The sequence below is a fragment of the Neophocaena asiaeorientalis genome, unplaced genomic scaffold, assembly GCF_003031525.2.
Source record: "Neophocaena asiaeorientalis asiaeorientalis breed wild unplaced genomic scaffold, Neophocaena_asiaeorientalis_V1.1 scaffold501, whole genome shotgun sequence".
NCBI lineage: Eukaryota > Metazoa > Chordata > Mammalia > Artiodactyla > Phocoenidae > Neophocaena > Neophocaena asiaeorientalis.
In genome coordinates, this window is record NW_020172678.1 from 497,510 (window position 1) to 523,337 (window position 25,828).

General features: G+C 53.9%; 1 protein-coding gene across 2 annotated transcripts in view; it reads left to right on the forward strand.

Annotated features, from left to right (window-relative positions):
* CDH23 (cadherin related 23) overlaps positions 1–25,828 on the forward strand; it is a 430,962-nt gene that overhangs the window by 37,907 nt on the left and 367,227 nt on the right. For both annotated transcript variants that reach the window (XM_024739760.1, XM_024739758.1), the window contains exons 2-3: positions 136–207; positions 6,566–6,643. In XM_024739760.1, the coding sequence (XP_024595528.1) occupies positions 141–207; positions 6,566–6,643 (145 nt within the window). In that variant the 5' untranslated portion in view covers positions 136–140. The remainder of the gene's footprint in view (positions 1–135; positions 208–6,565; positions 6,644–25,828) is intronic.

A 25,828-nucleotide genomic window follows, 5' to 3' on the forward strand; every position in this document is an offset into this window, starting at 1 on the left:
GTCTGCACTGATTCTCTCTCCTCCCTTCTCAGGCCCAATTCTCCCGGAGCTGCAGGGCTGAGGCAGCGCTGCACAGCCTGCAAGAGCAGGCGCTCCAATAGGACGTTTCTCACCCTCCCCTCCTTTTGTCCCCAGGAGCCATGAGGTGCCACGTCGCTTCCAGCTGCCTCGTGGTCTGGCTGTCTGTGCTGATCTCTGGATGCTGTGGTAAGTTCAGTCCTCCGCCTTCTCTCCCCACAGCGAGCATGGGAGGCCAGGCTGGACAGTGTGTGGTTGGCGTTTGTGCTCTGGGACTCTCAAGACCCTGCCTTGCCGTGTGTGTGACTGGGCACTCACTTCCCTTTCTGGGCCTCAGTTGCTTCTGCAGCCCTCACAGGGCTGAAAATACTAGCCATCTCCAGGGCCTGGGACACATGAGGGAAGGGGAGGAGAAATACTTGAGAAATACTTGAGCTCTAAGGGGAGGCATCTATGGCCGTGAACTGTCCTTCTTCTGGGATGCGGGGACTGGCCCCAGTTCTAGTCGGTTTCACAGTTGTCTTTTGAGCACCTACTGTGTGACACTGTGTGCCCTACTGTGTCCAACTCTGGGGGTATGGAAGAAATGACATTCTCGGGCACTCAGGGGCTCACCAGGGAGAAAGACACAGATAGGATTGCTCTAAGCAGGGTGGATAAAGTGGTAATAAAGGATGTACAGAGCTCCAGAGAAGCCCATCAGAAGAAAAGATTAATTGAACTTGCGGGCACAGGAGAGACCCAGCCAGAAGGGAGACGTTTCATCTGGGCTCTGAAGACTGAGAAGTCATTTTAAAGGGGGGAGAGGGAAGAAGGGAACCCTGGAGGAGGGAATAGTTTGAGCGAGGGTGCGGCTGCCAGGAGTCTTTCTTCTCTGCAGGGCGGGCAGCCCTCCTTCCCCCGGCCTTGCAGCAGCCAGGTCAGTGCCAGCTTTAGTGCCCACTGAGGAGGCCAGGAAAGGCCTGGGCATTTGCCTCTCCTGGACACCGGGAGCAAAGCAGCTCTGGTGTGCATGAAGGAAGGCCAGGACAGCAGGCATAGCTGGCTCGGTGTCCCGCGGGACCAGGGTGTCCTCAGGGAAGAGCTATGGGCAGAGCGTGCCTGGCGACACAGGCAAACATATTCCTGAGGGGCGTCAGCTCCTTCTCTCACTCCAGGGAGCCGGGAGCCTCTGGAGGAAACCAGAGCTTCATGCTTGGTGGACTGCTGCTGGCATCCTGCTGCCCAAGAGTCCCTTGAAGGTCCCGTCTCCTGGCTTCCATGCTGGGAGGAATCTCTGCTGGAATGCCCCTGTGATGGGGAGCTCACTCCCATCCAAGCAGCGCAGGGTTATGGCACAGCCTCAAAGCCTCTCAGGCGCAGAGCCACAAGGGGTCTCAGACCCTCCCTCTTTCCACCCCTGGGCCAGCTGCTTCTCCAGGTGTCAAGTTTCTCCTTTGTAAAGCCCCATTCGGGGAGGGCTCAGTGAGGGGCACCCGAGACCCTCAGCTCTGACCCTCTGGGTTTGCTTGTTGGTGTCCTCAGACTCCTCAGGGACTCTGTGACCTTGGACACTCATGCCCTCCCCCGCCCTCCCCGTTAAAAGGAAATATAACGGGTGCTAACAGCTTGGCTGCCTTCCTAGAAGAGGTGCAGTCTCCCCTTGAGCTCTCTAGATCACAGGCGGCTCACGCATCCAAATTGCAGCAGCCATCATAACAGTGACGCCGTGCACAGGACACCTCTGGCAGGGAGGCAGGGTGGCAGGGTGAGAGGGCAGTGAGGGCTTTTTGTCTTCATCTTGAGGCTGGGAAACGGTGGCCAGAGAGGTAGAGCGATTTGCCCAGGCCACACAGCAGCGAGTGGCAGGGCGTACAAGGCCTCACCTGGTCGCCGCGCTGTGCTCCCTGTCCTGTGCACCTTCCCTGTCATGAGTTGAGGGCGGGGTCTAGGGCTGTGCCCAACATGGACCTCAGCGAGAACCATTGTGCCTTCAGAGGCCTGGGCAGGTGGGCCTGGGCTGGGGTTGGGCTTTCCTGGTTCCAGTCCAGGCTCTGCCACTTGCCAGTGTCCTTCAAGCCCTAAGAGGAATCCCCTGTCCCATCCCACGGTTCTGAGTGAAGTCTGTGTTTCCTGGTCTGGTGGATGCCTTGTCCTTCCCACATCACGTGCCTGGACGGCTCCGCTCCTCCACATCTGCCCAGCTTTGCTTCCTTCCGGGATCTTTCCCTTCCTCGCCGCGTGTGGAAGGCCTGTCATCCAGCACCACAGCTCGAATCTGCCTTCTGTGTGAGCCTCCCCGTCTCCCTTCTCCCCTCAGGCCTGTGGTGGTTAAAAACTTGATTCTTGGGCTTCCCTGGTGGCACAGGGGTTGAGAGTCCGCCTGCCGATGCAGGGGACGCGGGTTTGTGCCCCGGTCCGGGAAGATCCCACATGCCGCGGAGGGGCTGGGCCCGTGAGCCGGGGCCGCTGAGCCTGCGCGTCCGGAGCCTGTGCTCCACAGCAGGAGAGGCCACAGCAGTGTTGAAATAAATACTTAAAGCTGGTGGACCCGCATCTACTTTGTAGGGAAGGGTAAGTGTGAGTGGGCCGGGGATGCAGGGAGAAGGCGTCCAGGGCAGAACAAACAGTAGGTGCCAAAGCAGGGAATGAGCATGTGTGGGGCAGGGACAGAGGGGTGCATCGTGGGTGCGGGCAGCTGGGCTCTCGTTCCTCCACAGAAGTCGCCTGTTGTCCCCTCCCCTCGCACGGGCACTCACGTTCCCACTTGGCCGGAGGCCTCAAAGCTCCTGAGGCAGCGGTTTGCCTCTGGAGAACACAGCCTTCATGCCTTAAAAGTGTCTTTTAAGGGAACAGGCGACCTGTGGGCACCCCGCTTTCCCACCCTCCCATCACCCTCCCAGTCCCCACTGACAGCCCAAGGCCACTGGGCTTCCTAGGGTGGGAGCCTGTTCCCAGATCACGGTCCTGCTTGGTATGTGGCAGGCGACGTACGTCCCCGAGGCTCTGCCCAGCCACCCGTGCAGAGCTCTCAGTGGCTGATTATCGGCAGGTCCTGTAAAACAAAATTTGAAAACGAACGATGCTGCTGCAGGTGACGTTTTTTCTGGCTGGTTTCCCTCCCATTGCCCCAGCCTGAGCCCATGCCGAATTCCCTGGTCACCCCTGAGCCTTCTACCCTGGCTCAGCTGTTTTCTGTAAGGGAGCCCAAAGCCCCCAGCGGGGATCCAAAGCCTCCCCCTCTGGCTGAGCAGGCAGCACTGTCGTTAATACCAATATTAATAATAGCTACCATTTATCGAGTGCTTGCTGTGTGCGGGAGCACGGCGCTAAGTGCTTTATGTATGTAATCTCATTCAATACTCAACACAGCCAAGAAGCAAGTCCTATTGTTATCGTTATTTTACACCTGAGCAAACTGAGGCATGGGGAGGTCATATGACTAGAAAGAGGCACAGGGAGACTACAAACAAAGGTGAAGCCCTTGACCACTGGCCTCTGAGCCTTTCTGAGGCTCTTGAGTGTGTGAGGAGCCCCAGGTTCCTCATATGAGAGGGTGGAGGTGTGTGGGCGAGTGCATATGTGTAGTTGTGGTGGTCAGGGAGGGCTTCCTGGAAGAAGGGACATCTAAGGCAAAACTTGAAGGATAAATAGGAATTTGGCAAGTGAAGGCAAAAGGGCCAGCAGTCCTGGCCAGGAGGGGAGAGAGAGGCTACAGTGCTTGCAGAACCAGAAATGACATCAGCTTGGGTGCCTGAGCAGAGGGGGTGGGGGTGGAGATTCCATTAGTTCTGCCTGCTCCCCACTAGGAGGTCTCCAGCAATGACGGAAGTACTAGCTTCTGTGTTCTTGAGCCTGGCCCAAGCTCTGAGGGAGACAGGTCAGCAGAAATGAGGGAGGGGAGGGCTGCCGCCCACCCATGTTCAGGGCCCCTGGAAGACCCAGCAGGAGCTGCTTACGTGTGTGCTGCACGATGTCGGCCCCATGTGAGACCGATCAGCTCCCCCATCCCTGGTTGGTAGGGGCAGAGGGGGAAGTGCCCTCATTTGCCTCCTTCTGGGGTGTTTTCCAATACCAACAACCAGCTCTCCAACTCTCCAGACACCGACTGTGTGTCCAACAATTCAATTCTGATGCTGTCTACCCAGAGTTAGTGCCAGATTTAAGGGTTCAGCTCTACTCTAGACGCCAGTGGTGAGTCCCAGACCACCTGTACTTCTGACCAACTGGCTATAAATCAGGGCTTCCTACTACCCTTTCTCAGGTTCAGTTAGCTAGAATGCCTCACAGAGCTCAGGGAAATACTTTACTTACATTTACTGGTTGAATATAAAGGATACAACTCAGGAACAGCCAGATGGAAGAGATGCACAGGGCAAGCTATGGGGGGGTGGGGTCGGGTGGAGCTTCCATGCCTCTCCAGGTGTGCCATCCTCCCAGCACATGGATGTGTTCACCAACTTGGGAGCTCATCAAATATTGGAAATCTCCAGCTCCCCTCCCCTCCCTAGAGGTTGGAGGTGGGCTGAAAGTTCCCCATCTTATCACTTGGTCTTTCCGGTGATCAGCCCCTTCCTGAGGCTCTCTGTAGAGGCCCCACTCTAAGTCTCCTCACTGGGAAAAGGGAACCCTCCTACCCTGTTGGTGGGAATGTGAATTGGTGCAGCTACTACAAAGAACAGTATGGAGGTTCCTTAAAAAACTAAAAATAGAGTTACCATATGATCCAGCAATCCCACTCCTGGGCATATATCCAGAGAAAACTCTAATTTGAAAAGATACATGCACCCCAGTGTTCATAGCAGCACTATTTACAGTAACCAAGCCATGGAAGCAACGTAAATGTCTATCAACATATGAATGCGTAAAGAAGATGTGGCATGTATACGCAATGGGATATTACTCAGCCATAAAAAAGAATGAAATGATGCCATTTGCAGCTACGTGGATGGACCTAGAGATCATCATACGAAGTGAAGTAAGCCAGACAGAGAAAGACAAATACCAATGGTATTGCTTATATGTGGAATCTAAAATATGACACAAATGAACTTATTTACAAAACGGAAACAGACTCGTGGACATAGAAAACAAACTTACGGTTACCAAAGGGGAAAGGAGTGGGTGGGGAATTAGGAGTTTGGGATTAGCAGATACAAACTACTATATATAGAATAAACAAGGTCCTACTGTAGAGCACAGGGAGCTATGTTTACTATCTTTTAATAAACTATATATAGTGGAAAAGAATATGAAAAATAATATATTTATATGTATGTATAACTGAATCACTTTGCTGTACACCAGAAATTAACACAACATTATAAATTAACTATACTTCAATAAAAATTTTTTTAAAAATTTAAAGATAAAAAATAAATCACCTCATTGGCATAAACTTGGGTGTGGTCAAGGGGGCTCCTTATGGATATAACAAAAGACACTCCTATCCCTCTGGAAATTGCAAGGAGTTTTGAAGCTCTGTGCCAGGAACTGGGGGCAGAGACCATACTACTGAAGGCCTCTGGGGGGTTGCTCAGGGGACAGAGGAAGCCAGCCTTCGGGAGGCTTTGTGTGAGGGACTTGTGATATGGGGGACTCTTCATAGATATGAAATTCCTCAGCCCATGACGGTATCACGCTGTCCCCTTCCAGAGCCAGCCCCCAACCTGAGGCTGTCACAGAGTGGTACAGGTTTACCTGCACAGGCTTCCAGGTCTGGGTTCCAGTACGGCCCATGCCACACTTACCAGCTGTGTGACCCTGGGCAAGTTACTAGTTACCCCCTCAAAGCCTCATTTTCCTCAGTAGTAACAAGCAGACGGGACAGCACATGTTGGACCGTGAGGACTGGTGGAGATGGTATAAGCGGCTGGTACAGAGGAGGCTTCCATAGGTGGCAGCTATTATCATTGTTTTGTTATTAATCACATGGCATCAGCTGGCCACTCCTTCACACAGCAAATAGCTGCTGAGGGCCTTCTAAGTGCCAAGTCCTGTTCTGGGCACCAGGGTTGCAGCACTTAACACTGCAGACAGCCCTTGTCCTTGCCAAGCTCCCAGTCTATCTACAGCTGGGAGGCCCAGTAGACATATAATGTGAGCCACATGTGTGGTCTTAAATTTTCTAAGAGGCGCATTAGAACAGAAACAGGTGAAACTCATTTTAATAATGTATTTGACTTAATCCAGTATAGCTACAATCTTATCATTTCCACGTCATCAATATAAAAGACGAGTGAGATATTTCACACCCAGTTTTTCGTACAACAGCTTCAAAATCCTGTGTGTATTTTACACTTCAGCACATCCTGGTGTGGACCAGGTCTCCATAGCCACAGTCTCGTGGCCTCGCTGAGCGAACGACCTGACAGCCTTCTGCCTGCCTACTGGCGTTACTCCCCATATGCCTCGAGGCAGAACAGCAAGCTGCCAAGGTCCTGGAAAGGTGTCTTCGGCACTGGATGCAGGTTCAGTGCCCACTGGAGCCCCTACTCTGTGCCCCTTGCAGAACGCATGGAGCTGGCACGAGTGTACTTGACTGATGCTCTTGTCCTCTAACTTCCAGGCCAGGTGAACCGACTGCCCTTCTTCATCAACCACTTCTTTGAAACATACCTGCTGATCAGCGAGGATACGCCTGTGGGTGAGTTGGCGCAAGGGCTGGTGGGCAGGCTGGGTGGCGTGAGGTGGGCTCCTTTCCCACAAGTGAAAGGGATCTTAGAGATTGAGCTGATCTTCCCCCTGTTATTGGAAACTCTTCCATGGGGTCCCGGATGGGTGTTCGTGTGGCCTCTGCTTGGTCGCCTCCAGGGATGGGACACTCATTACTTCCTGTGGTGGCCTATTCCAAAAGAGAGGAGTTCTCAGTGTCAAAGAGTTTATCACATTGAGCCCAAGTTGCTTGACTTTCACTTCCATACTAATTTTGTCCTACAAAATGCCTCGTTCCTCTTCCTTGTGAAAATTTGAAGATGAAAGCTCTTGTAGAGTTTGTTTTGTAGCCTTTTGTACTTTTCCATGATTACTGAGTTTTCTGCACTGAGTATGCCTGTTTTTTTGTCATTAGAAAAAAAAAATATCTAGGAAGCGATCACGAGCATCCTGGTACCCGCTTCTCACCACCCGCCCCCAGCTTGAGTCACCTCATCACCCAGGTCTATCCTCACGAGCCCCTCCCGAGGGCCCGGCTCCTACACCTGCAGCTGGAGGTCGGCACGCATAGCCCCATGGCCTTAGCTCAGCTCTAGGGACCCTGAAGCTTCTCAGGAAATGGGGTTGAATTGAACAAACCCATCTTGCAGCTGTGCTGACGGGAAGGTGCTAGTTCTTGTGAGCACGGAGGAGAACAGCGCCAGGAGGTGCCACTCACCTCCACCAGCACTCCCTCTTGTGTCGTCTCATTCTTGTCCGTGTCATTTTAGAGAAAGTGCTTGTAATCTGGGGCTTCTTACACTCAGGTCTGCCTGCTTCATGGGTATCAGGGTGGGGCTGTGGACCAGAAGCAGCATGCATCGGCAGCCAGCATGGTGCATCTTTCTGGAGCATCACTTACACTTGAAAATGAAGCAGGATGGCTTGGAGAGGGGAGGGCTGTGAAGATACTTAACTAATAGGTCATTTCAAGCACTCTTTCATATGTGTAAGACCAAACATAGATGCAAAATTCTTCAAAGAAAATCTCTGCTTGAAGAGGGGAGCCTTAGTGGGCCCCAGACTCTCCCCTGCTGTTTGCAGGGGCGCATGAGAAGCCCCCTGCAGAGGTCTTTCCTTCCACTCTTCCTTCTTGTGTGGGTAGGTGCTGGGCACAGCAGGTATTCTGACTATTGTGGGGATTGTCCCCATGGCCCAGTGACACTGTCTAGGGCTGTGGGGACCCACTGTGTAGAAAGTGGCCACTCTTTTGATGATTAGCAGCCCCATGCATCAGCATCGTGGGGCTGGATTTGGGGATTGGTGTTTGGGCATCTGGGTGTTTGAAGTGTCCAGGAAGGAGGCAGATTGCCTCTCTGGAATGTCCTTCCAGAGGCTTAGCTCACCTTCTGAGGGGTGGAGAGGATGGCCGGCAGTCCCTTGGGGACCCTGCTGAGCTGGTTCCTCCCTTCTGAGTTGGGTCAGGGGGTGGTGTTTGTGGCTGGCTCCTCCGCAGGCCCAGACCTGGTGTGCGGCTGGCGCGGAGCCAGCAGAGAGGTGCCCAGTGCCCGTGGATCCATGAAAGATGAATGTTAGCGTTTATCACCACTAGGGGTTCTGCTCTTTCCAGTTCATTCATCAGTTTATCAGATATAGATGGGGTGCCCCCTGTGCCAGGCCTGGGTGCTGTGGATTCAGAGAGGAATTCGAAGTCAGCGTCGCGGGTGATGGAGGCTAGGTCGGCTGTCTGGTTAAGCCCCAGTGGGGATTGAAGTGGGCCGAGTCGTGCCTCTGGGGGCAGGGCAGAGCAGGAGGAAGCAGGAGAGGTTGGGGGAGGTGGTGGTGGCTCTTGAGCAGAGTCCTGAACGGGTCCTTTCCATTGCTTCACACACTATTTCCTGTGGCTGATTTTTATAAGCGTCTGTTTGAACCTCATCCTCCTGGAGATTCCTTTGTGGTGGAGGCAGTATATCTGGGACATGCAGGCCAGCCTGCTGGCAGAGGTGTGGCCAGCCACTCACTGAGCCGGGCTGCTGGCAGGGAGAGGCGAAGGCCCCCTCGGGTGAGCGGCGCCAGCCCCGTCACCCCATCTGTGGCCCTGCGTTGCCCTGCTCCGCCCTGAGTGCCTGTGCTGCAGGGAGGGTGACGGGGTTGGGAGGGGCGGCTATTGCTCAGCCGGTGCTGGTGGTGATACACCCCGGGCTGGACGCCTCCAGCGAGCCCTCCAGCAGGCCTTGCTCCAGGTACCTCTGGCTCTGGTTCTTGATTGTCTTTTGCAAACGCAGGCATCAACTGGCCTCCAGGAGTAATCCCAGGACTCAGCCCCATTATGGCTGTGTTTGGCAGTCACAGCGTGGGGCGGAGCGGGGGGTGCATCTGATGCAGTGGGGATTGATCCCTGGCTCTGGGAGGCCGCAGGAATGAGAGAGGGTTCAGTGAGCTGGAAGACAGCTCTGCTCATCTGTCTGGGCAGGGGCCAGTGCTGAGCTGGACCGCACCCTCCTGCCCTCCTCCCTTCCTTTTGCATCAGGGTGGGGCAGCACAGCTGTGCCCTGAAAGTCATGAGCCCAGTTTCTGTTCCTTGCTGTGTGGCGTTGGGCACAGTGCCTCCCCTCTCTGGGACTCTATCTCCCCATCTCACCAATGAGAGGGCATTGGAAAGATGGGCCCAGTGGCCTTGAGCTGGGGCAGTCCTGCTAGCCCAGGGTGCCACATCTCTGGGCCCTCAGATAACACAGCCCTGGAAACCTCCACTGAGTGCTGTCACCTACTTGCCCTGGGCCATTCAGAGGATGCACATGGACTCACGTGGACAAAGCAGGGTGCAGACCTCTGACCAGCAGTGGCCAGGGTGAGGGTAAGGGTGGAAACAGCTTGGCAAGGAGACTGGCCCTTTGCCTGCCATGTGGAATGGAGTGGCCTAGAGACTTGACTTGGAGGCTTGCCTCTCACTAACCCTTTGCTCTCTGAATCTCAGTGCTCCAAACTGTAAAATGGGATGGAATAGTCTCCTTTCTGGATTGTTGGGCTGTATACATACACTATAGTTAACTCCAAAGCTTCCACACCTAGAATGCTTTGTTGTTACACAAAAGAGAACTTATGTGTGCCCCAGGGATGGCTGGTTGGACTGTCCTGCTAGCCACGGGCTTGCAAGGGGGACAGACAAACACATAGGTGAGCTGGGTCCAGTGGGGTGGTTGGTACCAGTGGCTAGAGCCAGAGACCAAACTAGTCTGAAAATGTCAGCTTACCAGAGGAGTAGGTCAGAGCTGCGGGCAGACCAAACTTCCAGCTCTGGGACAGATTATCCGGCTTCTGCTTGGACCCCCAATGAAGGGGAACTCATAATCTTACCAGGCTGCTCACTTCTGTGCTGTGGGGACAGTTCTGGGAATGAAAACGTCTTCCTAATGTTACTATGAAATCTGTCCCTGCAACTACTACCCACTGCACCTAATTTTGACCACTGGAGCCTTACAGAATAATAATGATAACATAACATATGATATACTATATATATATAATATATATTATTATACTAACAATGTTTACTGAGTGCTTGAGGCAGTGTCCTAAGTGTTTTAATTCGTTTTTAAGTTCCTTTTAAGAATGGAAGGTAGAGTTTGATTACAGGCTCTATCAGAATGTAATTTCTGTGAGTGTGCTCTCCTGGGTTAGAGATTGGGACTTTCATTCACCCCAAACCTTCTGAGCCTTCCCACTTTTCATGCTCTTGCCTCACTTTCCGACCACGGGCCAGCGGCCACGTGCTGGGGAGCGCAATGGGAGGGTACGGCCCAGCCATCTGAAATCCCGTGCAGAGGCTGCATGTTCCATCTCTGTCTCCTCCTGTCTCAGCTTCCAGTTCCCTCTGCCTGATATTCTTTTTGTAGACCATCTCCCAGCTGGAAAAGACAGAAGCCAAATGAAGTCATTAAGTAGCTCTGCCTTCCCCTGGCCTGTTAACATCCAGGCCCCCCTTGTCCCTGTTTGTCTTCTGCGGACGTGGACCTCAGTCACTGGCAGCAGAGCCCGGCCTGGGCGGGGCAGAGCAGGAGCACAGTGGAGACGTGATGCCTGGTCAGACTGGTTGGCATAGCCCACACCTCGGCCCTGGCTGTCGGCAGCGAATGGCCTCATGGCACCTTTAGGATGAGGGACAGGGGCAAGGATGCTGTCTCCGATCGCCCTCCCCAATCCACTCCAAACACTCCACCAATATTGCTCGTGTCGGGACCACCGACCACCTCCCTGTGGCTAAAGCTGACCGTTAATCCTCAGGCCTTGTGGCCTTTCAGCAGTTATCTTTATTTCCTCCAGGACATCACCTCTGGCTGTGCTTTCTCAGTCTCCTTTGCCTGTTCCTCCACTTCTCCAGGGCCTCTTGGCACTGGAGGGCCCCGGGGCCTGGCTCCCCTGTCTCTTCTCCATGCTCTCACTCCCGTGCCATGCCTAGTCTGGTAGCTCTGGGTACTACCCGTGTGCTGACAGCCCTGAGGCTTCTACCTTCTGCCTGGGCCTCCTCGCACCAGAGATTCTAGGCTCATATACCACCTCTGCATCCATTTCCACGTGGATGTCTAAAAGGCTCTCAACCTCAGTCTAAAGCCACACTCCCAATCTTCCCTGCAAACCCCTGCTTCCCTGCAGCCTTTCCCATCTCAGTTAGTTGCAACTCCAGCCTTCCAGTTGCTCAGACCAGCAACTTGGGGTCTTCCCTGACTCTTCCCTTCCCCCCCCACCCCGCTCCACCTCATATCCAGTTCATCAGGAAATCCTTTTGGCTTGATCTTCAAAATATTTCCAGAATCTTCTCACTTCTCACCGCTTCACCTCCTACCACCACAGGCCAAGTCTGCATTATCCCAACAGCTTCCCGATGGTCTCTGCGGTCCCCCTGCTCCCTCTGCCCTGCTGCAGCCTTTCTCACCCTCCCAGCCAAGTGGTCCTTTTCAACCTGAGACAGAGCTGTCACAAGGTCAGCTCAAGTCCCTTCACCCACCTGGAGTGAAAACCGTGCTCTTAAATGGCATCGAGGCTGTTTGCAGTCCAGGCCCTGCTACCACTCAGACTTCACCTCCTTCCCACACCCCCAGCTCGCTCCACCCCAGCCACACCGGTCGCCCTGCAGTTCCTCGAGCAGGAAAGGCGAGTTCCTACCTCTTGCTCCTTTTTCCTGGAACGTGATGCACCTCCGTTGGTCAGTCAGGTCAGGTCACATGCTGCCGCCTCTGTGTGGCCTTCCTGGCTTTCTCCAGGCGGGGTTCAAGGGCTGCTTCCTTTGCTTTCTCCTTCTCTATTAGTCCCAGTCGCAGTGCTGTTATTACTCAGCTCCTCATCTGTCTCCCCTGTTGCCCTGTGAATGCTTCCAGGTGCCTGGGCCATCTCTATGTCCCCTGCCCCCCACCCCCACCCCGTGCCTGGCTCATGACTGGGGCTTGAGGTGCCTTGGGGGAGGAGTGAAGTCTGGAGTTCGTGAGTGCGGGGGGAACCTTCCAGGGCAGGGGCTGGGGCTGGCTCCATGCCTGCTCGCCATCCTTCTGAAGTCTCAGACCAGGCACCCCCCTCCCCAGGGTGTCAAGAGCGAGGTGTTGGTGATGACAGGGATGGCTGCCCAGGGAGCGCCCAGGAGAGCCTGTCTCCCAGATGGCACAGATGCTGTTTGTGCCTGCACTTGTGAACGGCAAAGCCCACACCGTGCGAGGGTCATGTTTTCAATCACCCCAGCTGCCTGCCCACCCCAGGCTGTATGTGGCATATTTGCTGGGGACCCTCGGGGCACCGAGCCCTGTCTGGCCTCCAGGGAGGGACACAGAAGCAGCAGCATGAAACCTGGCTTGGAGGCACCGAGCTGACTTAGGAGTTCTGAGGTGGTGGAGGGCATCTAGTCCGTCTACCTTGGCTGCCACCCCAGTCCTCACTCATCAGGTCCTGGAGGGGGACAGTGTCCCTTGGGGCTGGGTCCCAAGGTCACTCCTCCTATCCCAATTCTAAATACCGCCAGTCCAAAGCCTCCCAAGCGCCTAGAGAAAGGAGTGAGAGTTCTTTATCGTAGCCTGTCACCTACCACTCCTCACCTGCTCACCACCACGGGGACCGCTCAGCACCCCAACACCTCAGCTCTGTCTCACCGCCACACCCTCACCCGCGCTGTCCCTTCGGCAGGGAGTGCCCTTTCCCCTTCCCTACCTGGTGAATCCCTACTCATCTTTCCAGGTGTAGCTCAGATGTCACCTGCCCTGGGAGGTGCCGTAGCCTCCGCCATCCCCCACCCTCTGTTTGCTTTGAATTCACCTCTGTGAAAGCTCTTAGCAAGTCCTATCATGGTTATTTGTGTGTAACTCCCCATCGGCTGTTCATTTTTACTTATTATCTTAATTGATGTCAATGTTACAATTAATTATCATTTTGGTATTTATGTGTACTATAAGATTGTAGAACGATACTATTAGCTAGCGCTTATTGACTGCCAGCCTCCGACCAGAGCCTCACAGTGAATCCCAGAGAAGTGGCGTCATGTCCACTGTACAGCCCAGCAAGCTGAGCCTCCTGGCACACGTCCTCTGCGCCAAGCACAGCGCTTGGTACAAAGTGGGCCTCAACAATTGCTGGTCGGATGAGTAGAGGGATGAAGGAAGAATGAAAGGCTGAGTGGATGTTCAATGTCTTGCCGATTCCCCTCCCCTTGGTCCTGGTCCCTCTGTGTGTCGCCAAGGTGGTTGCTCATGGAGCCGACTTCCCCAGGCAGACCCTCCCAGACCTCCAAAGCATCTTGAGCCTCAATTCAGGTGATAATGCCCGCACTAATCACCTACATGGCTAAATTAGTCTTGTCAGGAGCCATTAAGGCAGGAGCTCAGGACTCATTAGGATGCATCAGGCCCAGGCAGCGCCTGGCACCACTGCCAGACGGCGCTGATTAATTTCTCTGCAAACTCCATCAATGCCCAGCTGTTTCGTCTGGACCCAGCGAGAGCAATTTTCAGGTGGGCTGACCCGCATCGGCGGTCTCAGTAGACGGAGGAGCTGTGTGCCTGCAAGCACGCAGACAAGTCGCCGCAGGGGCAGGCCCCACTGGGCGCAGCGTGGGAGATGTGGGGATGCTGACATGAATGGCGGGGGCGTGGGCAGCACACCCTCAGGGATGGCATGACGTCCAGGCATGAGGCTGTGGAGCAGATATGAAGAGGGGCAGGTTAGAGGGGAATCTGGGAGGAGGTTGGGTCTTTCCTGGACCATTCTCTGTACCTGGTGTCCCCCGGGAGGGGCTATTTATCCTACCCTGTATCCCTCTTCCCTTGTCTCAATAAGGGGAAGAAATCATCTCTCAGGAGAGGATGGAGAACCACAGGATGAGAATGAGTTTTTCCTTAACCGGAGTGTTCCTTAGGACCGCCACAGGGAAGAGGGGGTCATTGTCCCACAAAGCAGCTCCCTGGCAAGGGCCGGTGGCAAAACTACAGGAATTGAAGGGTTAGAGGGACGTGGATATGAGGAGTCCATTGGGAGTGGTTCCCAAACATCATCTGGGTGTGTGCTCTGAGCATGGTTTGGGCTTTTCCGCCTGCCACCTGTACAGAGGCAGTGTAGCTCAGTAACTGATAACAACACAGACAAAATTAGAGTGCCTGAGACAATAATAAGTGCTAAGGAGAAATAACTGTCTGTGGTTGAAGTTAAAGTCAGAGGTACACAGTGGTAACAGCCTGTATTCCTCACCTTCACTTCTACCCCCCAGCCAAGGATCCTCAGTGGGCCTGCAATGAACAGCCAGGGCCTCCTATAGGACGATTTGATGATCACTAGTCAAACACTCCCACTTTACAGACGGGGAAACTGAGGCCCAAGTGGGGAGCTTGCACAAGGGCCTCAGAGAGTTACTGTTGGATTCCTGCCCTAACTTCTCACACCATCTGCAAAAGATATTCAAGAGGGCTCTGCCCATGCAGGTATGGGGTTCCTCTGGGCCTAGGGAAGAAGAGGCGTCCTCCTGGATTGGTTGGCTGTGAGCTTGGGACTTGAAGTTTACAGAAAGGGCTCCAGGAGCCTCAGAGCTGCCACAATCTGGGGTTGGAGTGCTTAGGGAGGGGAAGTGAGGGTAGCCCAGAGGCTTCAGTACTGGGTGAGGTTTTGGAGGTAGGAGGTGATCTAGTATCTGTCCAGGTGATCAGATGCTGGGAGCAGCTGGTCTGGGGCCCTGGCTTCCTGGTGACCTCACAGAACAGGGATTTTACTCTTCCTTCTGGGAGGTGGGGGATGACACAGGACTTCTGGGAGGGCCTGGATGCCTCTGTGGCCTTGCTGCCTTTCTCCAGGTCAGCATCGGCCCTCAAAGGGGATTATAGGACAGATTAGTACCCTTTGGGGGGATGCTGGGCTGTAGCCTCTCCAAGAGGCTCCTGCCTGGCACATTTGGAGCCTGTGGCAGCCCCAGCTGTGGACTGCCTCTCGATACATGGGTGGGGGTGGGGCGGGTGTTTCGGATGCAGCCGTAATATCACTAATGATAACGGTGATGTGCCACATGTCGTGCAGGCAGGCATTAATGGTCTGCACTGCACCCCTGTGCCGGGCTGCGCTTGGAGGCAGTGTAGGGACACACACATTAAAGACAACTGGGAAAATGGCAACTATATTTACACACTTACTCTGTGTCTAGGTAAGCTCTTCATACACATGGCTTCACTGAATCCTTGTAGCAGACCGAGGAAGTGGGCTTTATAATCCCCATTTTACAGATGAGAAGGCAGAGGCTCAGAGAGAGTGAGTCATTTGCACAGGGTCACACAGCTTCTAAAGGATAGAAATGGGCCCGAGCCCAGTGCTGCCTGACCCCAAAGCCTGTGCAACTTAACCGCGACTTTGGGATTCTGAGTGTGGGTCATTGCTTTTAAGGAGCCCCGGTTTGGAGTGGAGAAGAGGATGTATGGTAAATGCCCAGACCACCCCCAGGCAAGTGGGAGGTGTGAGCTCCAGGGCGCTGCTTATGCTCAGGCAAGGAAGGACTTCATTCTGGGCATGGAGAGGGGCAGGTTCATAGTGGAGGTGTTGTTGAGTGACTGGGTTTACACGCAGAAGCCACAGGAACAGCATTTCAGAAGGCCGTGGACCAGGCCCACCAGCCGTGGGGTAAGCAGCTGGTGTTGTGTCTTGGATGGCAGAAATAGGTTGTTGTAGTTAAGAATAAAAATAATAGTAGTAATCATTTAGTACTTGTGGTTTACTAGTTAGGTTACCTGAGTGATCTCATTGAATCCTTACAGCAATGATGGGAAGTCTGCTCTATCATGGTCCCCATGTTACAGGCTCAGAGAGATCCATCAAGCTGCCCAAGCTCCCACGGGATTTGAATCCCAAGAATTCAGTCTTCAACATCCACACTCTTACTACCCCACTCCGCCACCCCTCAGGATTTTTGAGGGCCTTTCCTCAATCTGTCACCCAGGAAAGGGTCTCAGTGACCAAGGGTGCACACCAGCGAGGAGCTGGATGAAGGGGAGAGTGGCCAGCACAGCTTGGTCTGGGAGCACAGTCCCTGGACTCGGGCAGGAGCCTAGGTCCCAGGACTGACTCTGCTCCCATGCAGCTGTGTGAGCTTGGGCAAGTCGATTTCCCTGTTTGGGCCTTGCTTCCCCAGTTATTCCGAATATGCTGGTGCTTGCTGGACGTACTGTGCAGAGTTGGAAATATTGCTGAGAAATGACTGGGGAAATAGATGAGAGTGTGAGATTAACCAGATTGCTTGCTCCTGGGCCCACGGCTTTTTCCAGTGATCAGCAGTTAAGGAGGTGGGGGCTTCAGCCAGCTGTGCTGTGGCCAGGCGGCAGGCACCCCCTTTAGTGGGGCTGGGGGGCTGGCAGATGAGCCTGGCTCAGCTGTGTCATTGGGCGAGGATGTGCTGAGCTTGCAGCCAGCCAGGAACACTTGGGCTCTCTGGGAACCAGCCGAAGGTGTGATTTACAAGAGCTGAAAATCCTCCAGCTGGCTGGGGAGACGGTGGCAGGCAGAGCCGACTTTGAACTTGTCATCACTCCCCTCACCCTGACTGTTCTTTACAAGGCTCAGGGGACCTGTGAGCCTGACTGTCCAACTACAGCTTAGTCCGGAATAGGAGATCAAGTCTCTGTGTCAGCCCTGGACTTGGGTTTGGACACAGGAAAGTTGTCCTTTAGTATAAGGATCTCCCTGACAGTCCCCTCATCTGGGTGCCATTCCCTTCCTCCTCTCCCCCATCTGGGCACAGGACACCAAGCACTGGCAGGGGAGGCACAAGGCCTGGGTTCTAATCCCAGCTGTACCTCTTGTTAACTCTGTAACCACAAGCACGTCCCTTAGCCTCTCTGAGCCTCTTTTTTCCTCCTCTGGAAATGGGGCTGATCACACTTGCCCAGCTGACTTCACAGGGAGCTTTAAGAAAGACCTCTGAAAACTAAATTGCCATGTAAATGGCAGACTTTGTTTTTATTGAGGTATTTGTCTTGAAGTGCCTCCTCTTCCAAGAAGCCCTGCATTGCATCTTGAACAAGTGTGAACTGTTATCACCGGCTACTTAAATCTCTCTATGCCTCAGTTTACTTGGTTGGAAAATGGGGTTGATGGTCACACAGTGTATACTCATAGGCTTAAATAAGTTAATTAACTTTGGACATTAAGAAACGTGGTTGGCACTAATATATGCTAACCATTTTTGTTGCCATCGACTAGTGCTTTTCCCAACTAGGAGAGAAGTAGCTTGGGGACAAGAACGATACCCTTAAGTGGCCAAAGCCCACTGTGCCCAACACATAAATATTTGGTGTGGTTTACGTGTCACTCTTCCAAGGGCATTTTCGCTTTGCAGGTGGGAGAGGCCCAGAGGTCCCGGGTCCCACCTCCCAGCCTGACCGGGCATGCACTAGGCACAGCTGTCTGCCAACAGGTAGTGCAGGCACGGGGTGGGCCCTTGTGGCGGTGGGTGCTCCCCGTCTCATCGGCTAGTGAGTGCACCTTCCTGCTCATGGGCTGTCTGCCTCCTCCTGATGCTCCATCGGTCCCCCTGTGCCCAGAGTTCCCTGAAGTCAGCCTGTCCCTCTTCACATGGCGCTGTCCAGGGTCTGAAGACAGAAGCCTGCCCCTGAATATGCTCTGTTTTACTCTGGAGGTCCCTGCTCCTGTAGTCAGCCCTCAGACTCAGGACAGACTTTCCCACCTGCTCCCTCCCACTCACCCTCCTGTGTGCCACGTGCTGTGTCCAAGGGTTTTGCACGCCTTGCTCATTTAATCCTCACAGCTCCCTGTGAAGGAGGTGGTTATTCAGCACATTTTACAGATGAGGAAACTGAGGCTTAGAGAGATTGCCACCTGCCCAAGTCATGAAGTGAGCTGGATCCAAGCCCAGGTCTTTCTCCCTCCACAACCAGAACTCTACCCTCTTTGCAGGTGAGTAGATCAGGGTAAGCGAAGAGGAGAACCTTCTAGCCCTGGGCTAGAACAGAGGCCTCTCCCACCATCTGTGGTCCCTCTTCAGCTTCCTCCCTCTGCCCTCATTCTACAGTGGATGGAGGGGATGAGAGCCTCAAACTCTGGTCCCCTCGGGCCCCTTCCCTTGAGTGAGGGAGGGGGTCCTCCTTGGCCACCTCTCTCTGTCCCCACATGCTGATATCACGGCGCTGCCCATGGACCCTCCTCTCCTGGGCTCTCGTGGCAGCAGGAGTGTGTGCGGCGGCAGCCCTAGCACTTCCTAGGATTGATTTGGCCTTTGAAAGGATAATTTAAGATGAATATGCTGGCGTCCAAGCGGAGTGAGATGGAGGGATTATTGAGTGTTGAAGCTGCTTCGCGGCACCAGCTGCTTTATGAGCTCTCCAGAGAGCCCTATGCCAGGGATAACTCAGCCCTGACGGGCAGGGAGGCAGCGTTTTGGTGAGCAGTGCCGGTGGGGCCCGGACACCCCACTGGCCCCACCTGGGTGCCAAGAAGCGGCTTCCAGCTTCACTGCAATGCAGGTCATTGTCCCTCCCCCTTTGTTCAACCTGTGCTGCTCCAGAATGTGGGGTGAGGACAGTGGCACCCGCCTGCTGGTTCTGCTGCGGCCTCTGGCTCCAGGCTGCCTGGGACAGTGCAGGTAGAGTGGAGGTGAGTGGACCAGAGCCTGTGGACAAATCTCATTGACTTCTGGCAGACTGGTACCCCTGGGGACAACCCAGTCCCATTGCCAGGGACACTGTCTCTGCAGGCTGGCAGATGCCCTGGCAGATCGACACGGATCCGTAGTTGGGGACTCAGTGAACTACTGGGGACGTGCTTGGTGTTAACACACAAGGGCATGAGGTTTGGGGAGCAAAGCTCCCTGTGGGGCCCTTACAGCTTAACTCACCCCCCATCACCCCAGGCGTTTGTCCGGATCAGCCACCCTGGCAGCCCCTCGGTGTTCTAGGGGACCGGCTAGGGTGAAGCCAGGGTATAGACTGGGCTGTGAGCTCTTTGAGGGCAGGGACTGTGTCTTAAAGCTTGTTAGGTGGGGTCACTGGAATGTGCAGGAGGCTGGCAATGAGCACCGATGGTCTCCTTCCTCAGTGTCCCCTGTGGAGCCTGACACAGGGAATGACGGCACATGTATGGCACTCGTTCTGTGTGTAATGACTTAAGTGTCTATCCCAGCCCAAGAGCACATTCATCCCTGGGCTGCGACACCCTTAGGTTGGGAAAGCCTTTTCTGAGGAAGAGGCGTCCAGGAGAGGAAGTGACAGGAAGACTCGCTGAACACACGAGGAGCAGCTGGGGGACAGGTGGTGGGCGCTTCCCCGCGGCAGGGGTCCAGAGAGATAATTAACAGTTCTTGCCCTGGGGGTGGGGCTATTCTGGCAACAGCATCCTGTCTCTTTTAACACAGTCCCTATCTCTTCCTCAGTCCTCCCTCTTCTCTGTGCCCAGTCACAAGATGGGACTCACAGTGTGATGGCAGCATCTTGGGACAGAAACGATTTACAGTCCCTGTGTCGGGTTCCCATGCATCTGACCCTCAAGACAGCCCGTAGGGTCACTTCTGCCCCTGCTTTATAGATGAGGAAAAGTCTGTGACTTGTCCAAAGTGGAAGGACCCATCAAATGTTAGCACCAAGCTTTGAACTGGATGGTCTGGCCCCCAGACGGGGCTTATGGCTGCAGTGCCCGGCTCCATCCCCACTCTTTGCCCTTGAGTAAACCGCAGCTCTTCAGACCTCAGCTTCCCCATTTTGTAAGCTGAGGCTATCAGGCTCCTCCCATCTGCATTCTTTCCCTCCCACTAGTAGTTCAAACCCCCCTGAGGGACTTGTTACAACACACGTTGCTGGCCACACCCTCTGAGTTTCTGATTCAGTAGGTCTGGCTTGGGGGCCAACAATTTGCATTTCCAACAGGTTCTTAGGTGATGATGCCGCAGGTCTGGGGACCACACTTGCGACCACTCCCCTTGCTGTGTTGCTTCCCAGCCTCTGGAATTGGCTCTGGAGTCTATTGTGAGTCCTCCATCATCCAGGCCAGCTCAGGCCCGCAGCCCTGGTGGCGGCTGCCCTGTGGGCCTCGTGTTGGGCTCTCTGGACCCGCCTCTTGCCTGCCTGACCGTCTTGCAGGTCCCCTTCCTGAGACACTGCCAGTGTTCTCTACACCTCAGCTGTGGCTCATCAACGGATAACAGATGTGTGAATTAGGAGGGGGTCTGCAGGGGAGGGGAGGCACAGCAGAGCTGAGATGCCCACAATGCTGAGATGCCCTCAGCCCCCGCCTTTTGTGTTTACACAGAGTGGCCGCACAGCAGTGACATAATTAGTCCTGAAGGCCTTCATTAAAAGCTCTGGAGCAATTTACAGTCAATTAAAGAGAAAGGAACTGCTTCCTCCTTAGGTGCCCCCCACTACCACCTGCTTGGGAAGGAGTCCTGCCCAAGGAGACGTGGATCTGGTTCAGGGGCAGGGTGTGTTTCAGGGTCTGTGCAGGGAGGAGGAGGGGGGTGGCTTCTGAAGCCAGTGAACCTGCTGTCCTACAGTCTAGCCATCCATCACCAGCTCTTGGCTGAGCGCTCCCAGCATAGTGTGAGAGGCCATGAGCTGTGGAGGAGGGAGCTCCAAGGCTTGGCTCTGCCTCCATACATGCTGAGGCCTCAAGCAGATCCTTCAGCCCTGGGAACCTCAGTTTTCTCATCTATAAAATGGGGCTGGTCCCATGCACTTTGCAGAGCTATTGTGATTGTTGAATGAAATAATGTGGTGAGCACAGGGCCTGGCCCCCACCAGGAGCACGGTGGCAGGGATGGTCATTCCTGTCCCACTTGGGGACCTGCCCCTGCTTGCACAGGTGCTTTCAAAAAGCAAAAGGCTGTTCAGATGTTGACAGTCTGAGGTCCCCCTGAGCCTGACTCAGTTCCTGTCGTCACTCTCTGGACACCGGAAACCAGAAGACACAGGTGGGGCGTGGACCTGTGGCACCTGCCCTTCTGCGTGAGACCTCTGAACTTAGAAAGCCTCGGATCCAAGGGGGGAACACTTCTTCTTTTGCCTAAAGACCAACTTAGGAAAATTAAAATGTTTACCGGCTGCATTTCACTCCATCTAAAATAAAAATAGCTTCATCGAGGACCATGAGTGAAGGTGGGGGAGGAGAATGAATATTTTTACAACTTAGAATACCTACTTTATTGACTAGAAACATGTCAATGAGAAAAGTGGTACTGCTTTTTGGCTCCAAAAATATAAATATATCTGAGTCTATTTGAGAAGTGGCAATAACGAGGCTGCATTCTGAAATTAGACCACGGGCTTCACTGAGAAGACAGGCTTCCTGGGAGGCTGGGTGATTGTCCCTGCTCCAGCCTGGTGCCCTCATTTGGTGAGATGACATATGGGCTGTGACATAGGACATATGACCTGTGCCCAGCACCAAGCTTGGCACACCATCAAGCTGCTTAATCCCAGCCTGCGCGCACCCGGTTGGCAAGAAGTGTTGTCTTTTACTTCCCAGTTATTTTCTGTGCAGTTGATGCCATTAAAAGAATAATGAGGGCTGAGGACAGGGTCACCCTCCCTCCTCCCCTCCCGTCCCCATTCCTCAGCCTCTCTTCTGGGCTCTGGGAGAGATGGGTGAGTAGTGGGGAAGGCAGGATGGACAGTGGAGGAGGTTAGTGTTCTCTTACTGGCGGGCTCTTTTGCCAGAGTTTTCTCGTCCATAAATCAGGATGTTGACTCTCTCGTGACAAAGCTTCAGTGGTTGTAAAGTCCCCAGGGTGTCTGAGAGCCAGGCTCCTTGTCTTCGTGCTAGAACTGCTCCGTTTTGTTGAAGTTTTTCTGCTGGAGTTCCTCATTTTCTGCCCCTTCTTTTCGGCCGGGGCAGTGTCCTGCCGTCAACAGGTCAAACCCCAAGCCTGCTGGGGTTTCTTACATTGGCCGCTTTCTTATAAGGAAAGTGTAGATGTTGTCCACCCGCTACCCTATCTTTGGAGGACTTGTTAGAATATTTAATTTCACCAACACATGTAGTACTTATTCTGTGTCAGTAACTGCTGTAAGGTCCTTTAAATCCTTAGAGCAACCCTGTGAGGGAGGGTTACTATCATTTCTATTTTATAGATGGGGAAACTGAGGCAGACAGTTGCAGTGACTTGCCCAAGATCATAAAGCTGGTAGGCCGGGGGTGGAGCTGGGATTTGAACTTGGGTGGTCCCGCCCTAGCAACTGACCTCTTAACCAGTGTGTTCTGCTACCTCCGAAGAATAGTAATGACAGTAGTAGTAACAGCTGTTATTTACTGAGTACCTACGAGACACTTTGTACACATCATCGCATCAAATCTTTATGAAGACCTGTCAGGTGGGTATTTATGTCTCTCTGTGGCAGATAAGGAAACTGAAGCTTGGAGAAAACAGTTAAAGCGCCGTGCTCCCAGAATTAGTAAACAGTGGAGTCAAGACTGAAATCCGGGGCAGCCTCTTTGTGAATCTCTGACTGCAGGGTTTTAGAAGATTGTCAAATGGTCATTCTCCCAGTCCGTCCTGCCGTGTCTCCTGTATGCTCTGGCTCCAGAGAAGAGAATCTTCCAAGACCCACCAGTGTTCTGTGATGAGGACTTGTCTCACCCAGAAGCAATTCCACCCAGCCCCACTGTGCCAGAGCCTGGGCAAACGGTTCACCTTCCCCCTTCTGGGTGATGTTAAATGAGAAATAGGGGTCAGGGGTGGAGGGAGCAGAGGGGGATCATAGTGCAGGACAGCAGGACCTCTCGTGGACCATTGATTGCTGACCCTGGTCATGTGTCGCATGTGCCCCTCCCTGGCAGCAGCTAGATGTCCTGACTCGTTAAACTGAAAACTAACGATAGGAAAGTAAAGTTGAACACTCCCGAGTTCAAACCTCCTTCTCTCCTGTCCTTCTGACCAAGTCCCATAGAGTTAATAAAAGCTGTTATTTATGGAGGGCCAACTAGGGGCCAAGACTTTATATGCAATATCTCATTCAATCCTCACAACAACCTAGGATGACGATGGTATACTCGTATCTCCATTCCTGTCAGTATGAAATGCTTGAAGCACGTGGAAAAGTATAACGCTGCATTGTCGGAAATGCGGCAGCCACTTGCCACACGTGGCTATTGAAATGTACATTAATTACAAGGAAATAAAAATACAGAACTCAGTCTCTCTTTCACCCTGGCCTTGTTTCAAGTGTTCAGTAGTTGCACTGTGGACACTGCACTGTCTGGGACAGCACAGATGATGTTTCCATTTTCCCTGCACATTGGGCTGGACGACGCTGGTACAGAGTATCTTTGTTCTTCAAATGCGCACCTGAACCTCAGCACCCTGCCCATAGCCACTCAGCAGGGGACAGGTGGCTCCCCAAGAAAACAGCTGGGCTCTTCACCAGTGTTCTCCGTACCTGGCCCTGAGGACAAAGAACCTGCTCTCCAGGTGGCAGCTAGAACGCTTCAGGGACAAAGAGGCAGCATGACCTACTCGAGGTCGAGAGGCTGGAGTCGATGGACTAATAGAAACCGGGGTGTCTAAATCATCGAGTGCCACCCAGCTCCCGGGACCCCAGCCGGGCCAGCTCAGAGCCGGGGCCCTGGGGGCCAGAGGCAGCCCTGCTGGTTATGAATTTTTACAGCTGTTTACCTGACATTGTTCCATCCAGGAATGAAATAACTCTCCCCGCGGCAGCTATGAATTCTTTGCTTCCCTGGGAAAAAAAAAGCAGCCCCTGTGATTGGAACACTGTCTGCAGTCCTGTCAGGTAGCCGGCAGTGAATGACAGGTGAGAGAAAGCAAATGGTGAAAGCCATTGCCCTCTTACTTCAGTGGACTCGGGGAAATAGTCATAAATTAGTGCTCCGTGCTGAACGAGGAGAGAGGGAAAAACACAGAAAAAAAAAAAAAAAAAAACTCACTGAGAAAGTCGTGATTTTCCTCCCGAGGGTGGGGGGAATAGGATGTTCAGCTTGTAACGTCTCAGAAGAGCCTGCTCGGCATCCCGGCCTTTGCCCACTGACGAGACAGTACGGGGGCTGTGTGTGTGTGTGTGTGTGTGTGTGTGTGTGTGCGCGCGCGCGCGCACGCGCACACACACACACACACACACACCCATGGGCTCACACTCCACCTTGGAGGCTGCTCTCTATTATGAAGTCCGAATCTGGGGAAGAGCAAAAGGGCAGCCGGGGGGCCCTTATGGGGCTGCACGCACTCTGACATTGTTATTACTTAAAGGACATTGACTCTTTTTCCTTTGTCGGGGGATGGTAGGAGGAGGGGTGAGGAGGGGCTGGCACAAGGCAGAATGGCTGAGCGAGCCCCTTGGGAGACCCGAGAGAGGATCCCCGGGATCGGGGTTGCTGGGAACAGCCATCGAATTCCAGAGAGTTAAGCTGACAAGCCTAACTGTGAAGTCGACTTCGAGAACATTTTGTGGGCGGATAACGTACACCAGTGGCTCTCAGACTTCAGCGTGCCTCAGAATCCTCTGGAAGCCTTGATAAAACAAACTGCTGGGCCCTGATCCCAGGGTTTCTGATTCAGCAGGTCTGGGGTAGGGAATTTGTGTTTCTCACCTTCCAGGTGACGTTGATGCTGCTGGTCTGGGGAGCACACTTGGAGGACCCTTGATGCACGCCTTCAACAGAGTCCTTTCATGAATCCCCAGTACCCTGCCCCACAATGTCTCCCGAGCACCCACCGGGTGCTGAAGCGGCTCAGCAGGTCCAGTGGCCCTGGCCTCCTATGGCTTCCATTGGGGTGGGAGGGTCAGACACTTCTCAGCTGACCATGACCACCCAGGCTGGACATGGGTAGTAATGAGGGGCAAGCTGAGAGGGGTGGGGTGAGCACGAGAGAGAGTCACTCCCTAGGGAAATGTCCTGACATTGCAGTCAGACAGACCCCCAGATCTCTGCGGGACATCTCTGTGAATGCCCCTGGTGCATTGGAACCAGGGTCCTCGCTGGTCTTTCCTAAGAATTCAAAGAGCGAATGCATGTCAGGGACTCAGTGTACAGCGCAGGCACTTGGATGAACACTGTTGGGTCAGGTCTCTAGCAGGAGGGGGGATGACAGAGGTCTTGGTGGATGCTGGGCAGAGCCTCACCAGGCAGAAATGCAGAGGAAAGACAAAGACTCAGAGGCAGGGGCTGCTTGGGGCCTGTTGCAGGGCCCAGTGGCCTCTCACTGCCCCGTTGCAGACAAGCTCCACCTGGGCTGTCAGTCGACCGTCAGGCAGCAGTGGCCAATCCTCCTTGGGGCCTCTGGACTTGTTTCCACATCACCTGTTTCTCATGAAGCACCTTGGGTTCAGCCATTAGTTCTGTATTCATCCTTCCACCTCCCCAGAAGGGCTGCCCTGGACGGATGGACCGTGAGTCCATCATCCTGGTCCCCCTGCTCCCAGCTCAGAGTTGGACCCGATTATTAAGCTCTCTTGTATCCTCACATGTGTCACTTATTCTTTACCTTTTTTTGTCTCCTCCTTCTCCTCTGCCACTGCTCCCCTTTCTTCTCCAGATGTCCTTGCCTTCCCCTGGACCTTGTCTCCCTGGCCCCCAGGACCTTTCGGTGGCACCAGGGGAAAGGGGGTCTGTTGTGGTCCAGACAGGTGATGTGCTGTAAGAACAATGTCCTCCACATCCAGAGGCATTCATCCCGCCCCTGCAGACAGGCCAGGTCCAAGGCAGAGGTCTCACTCCCTCCTCCCTCCTC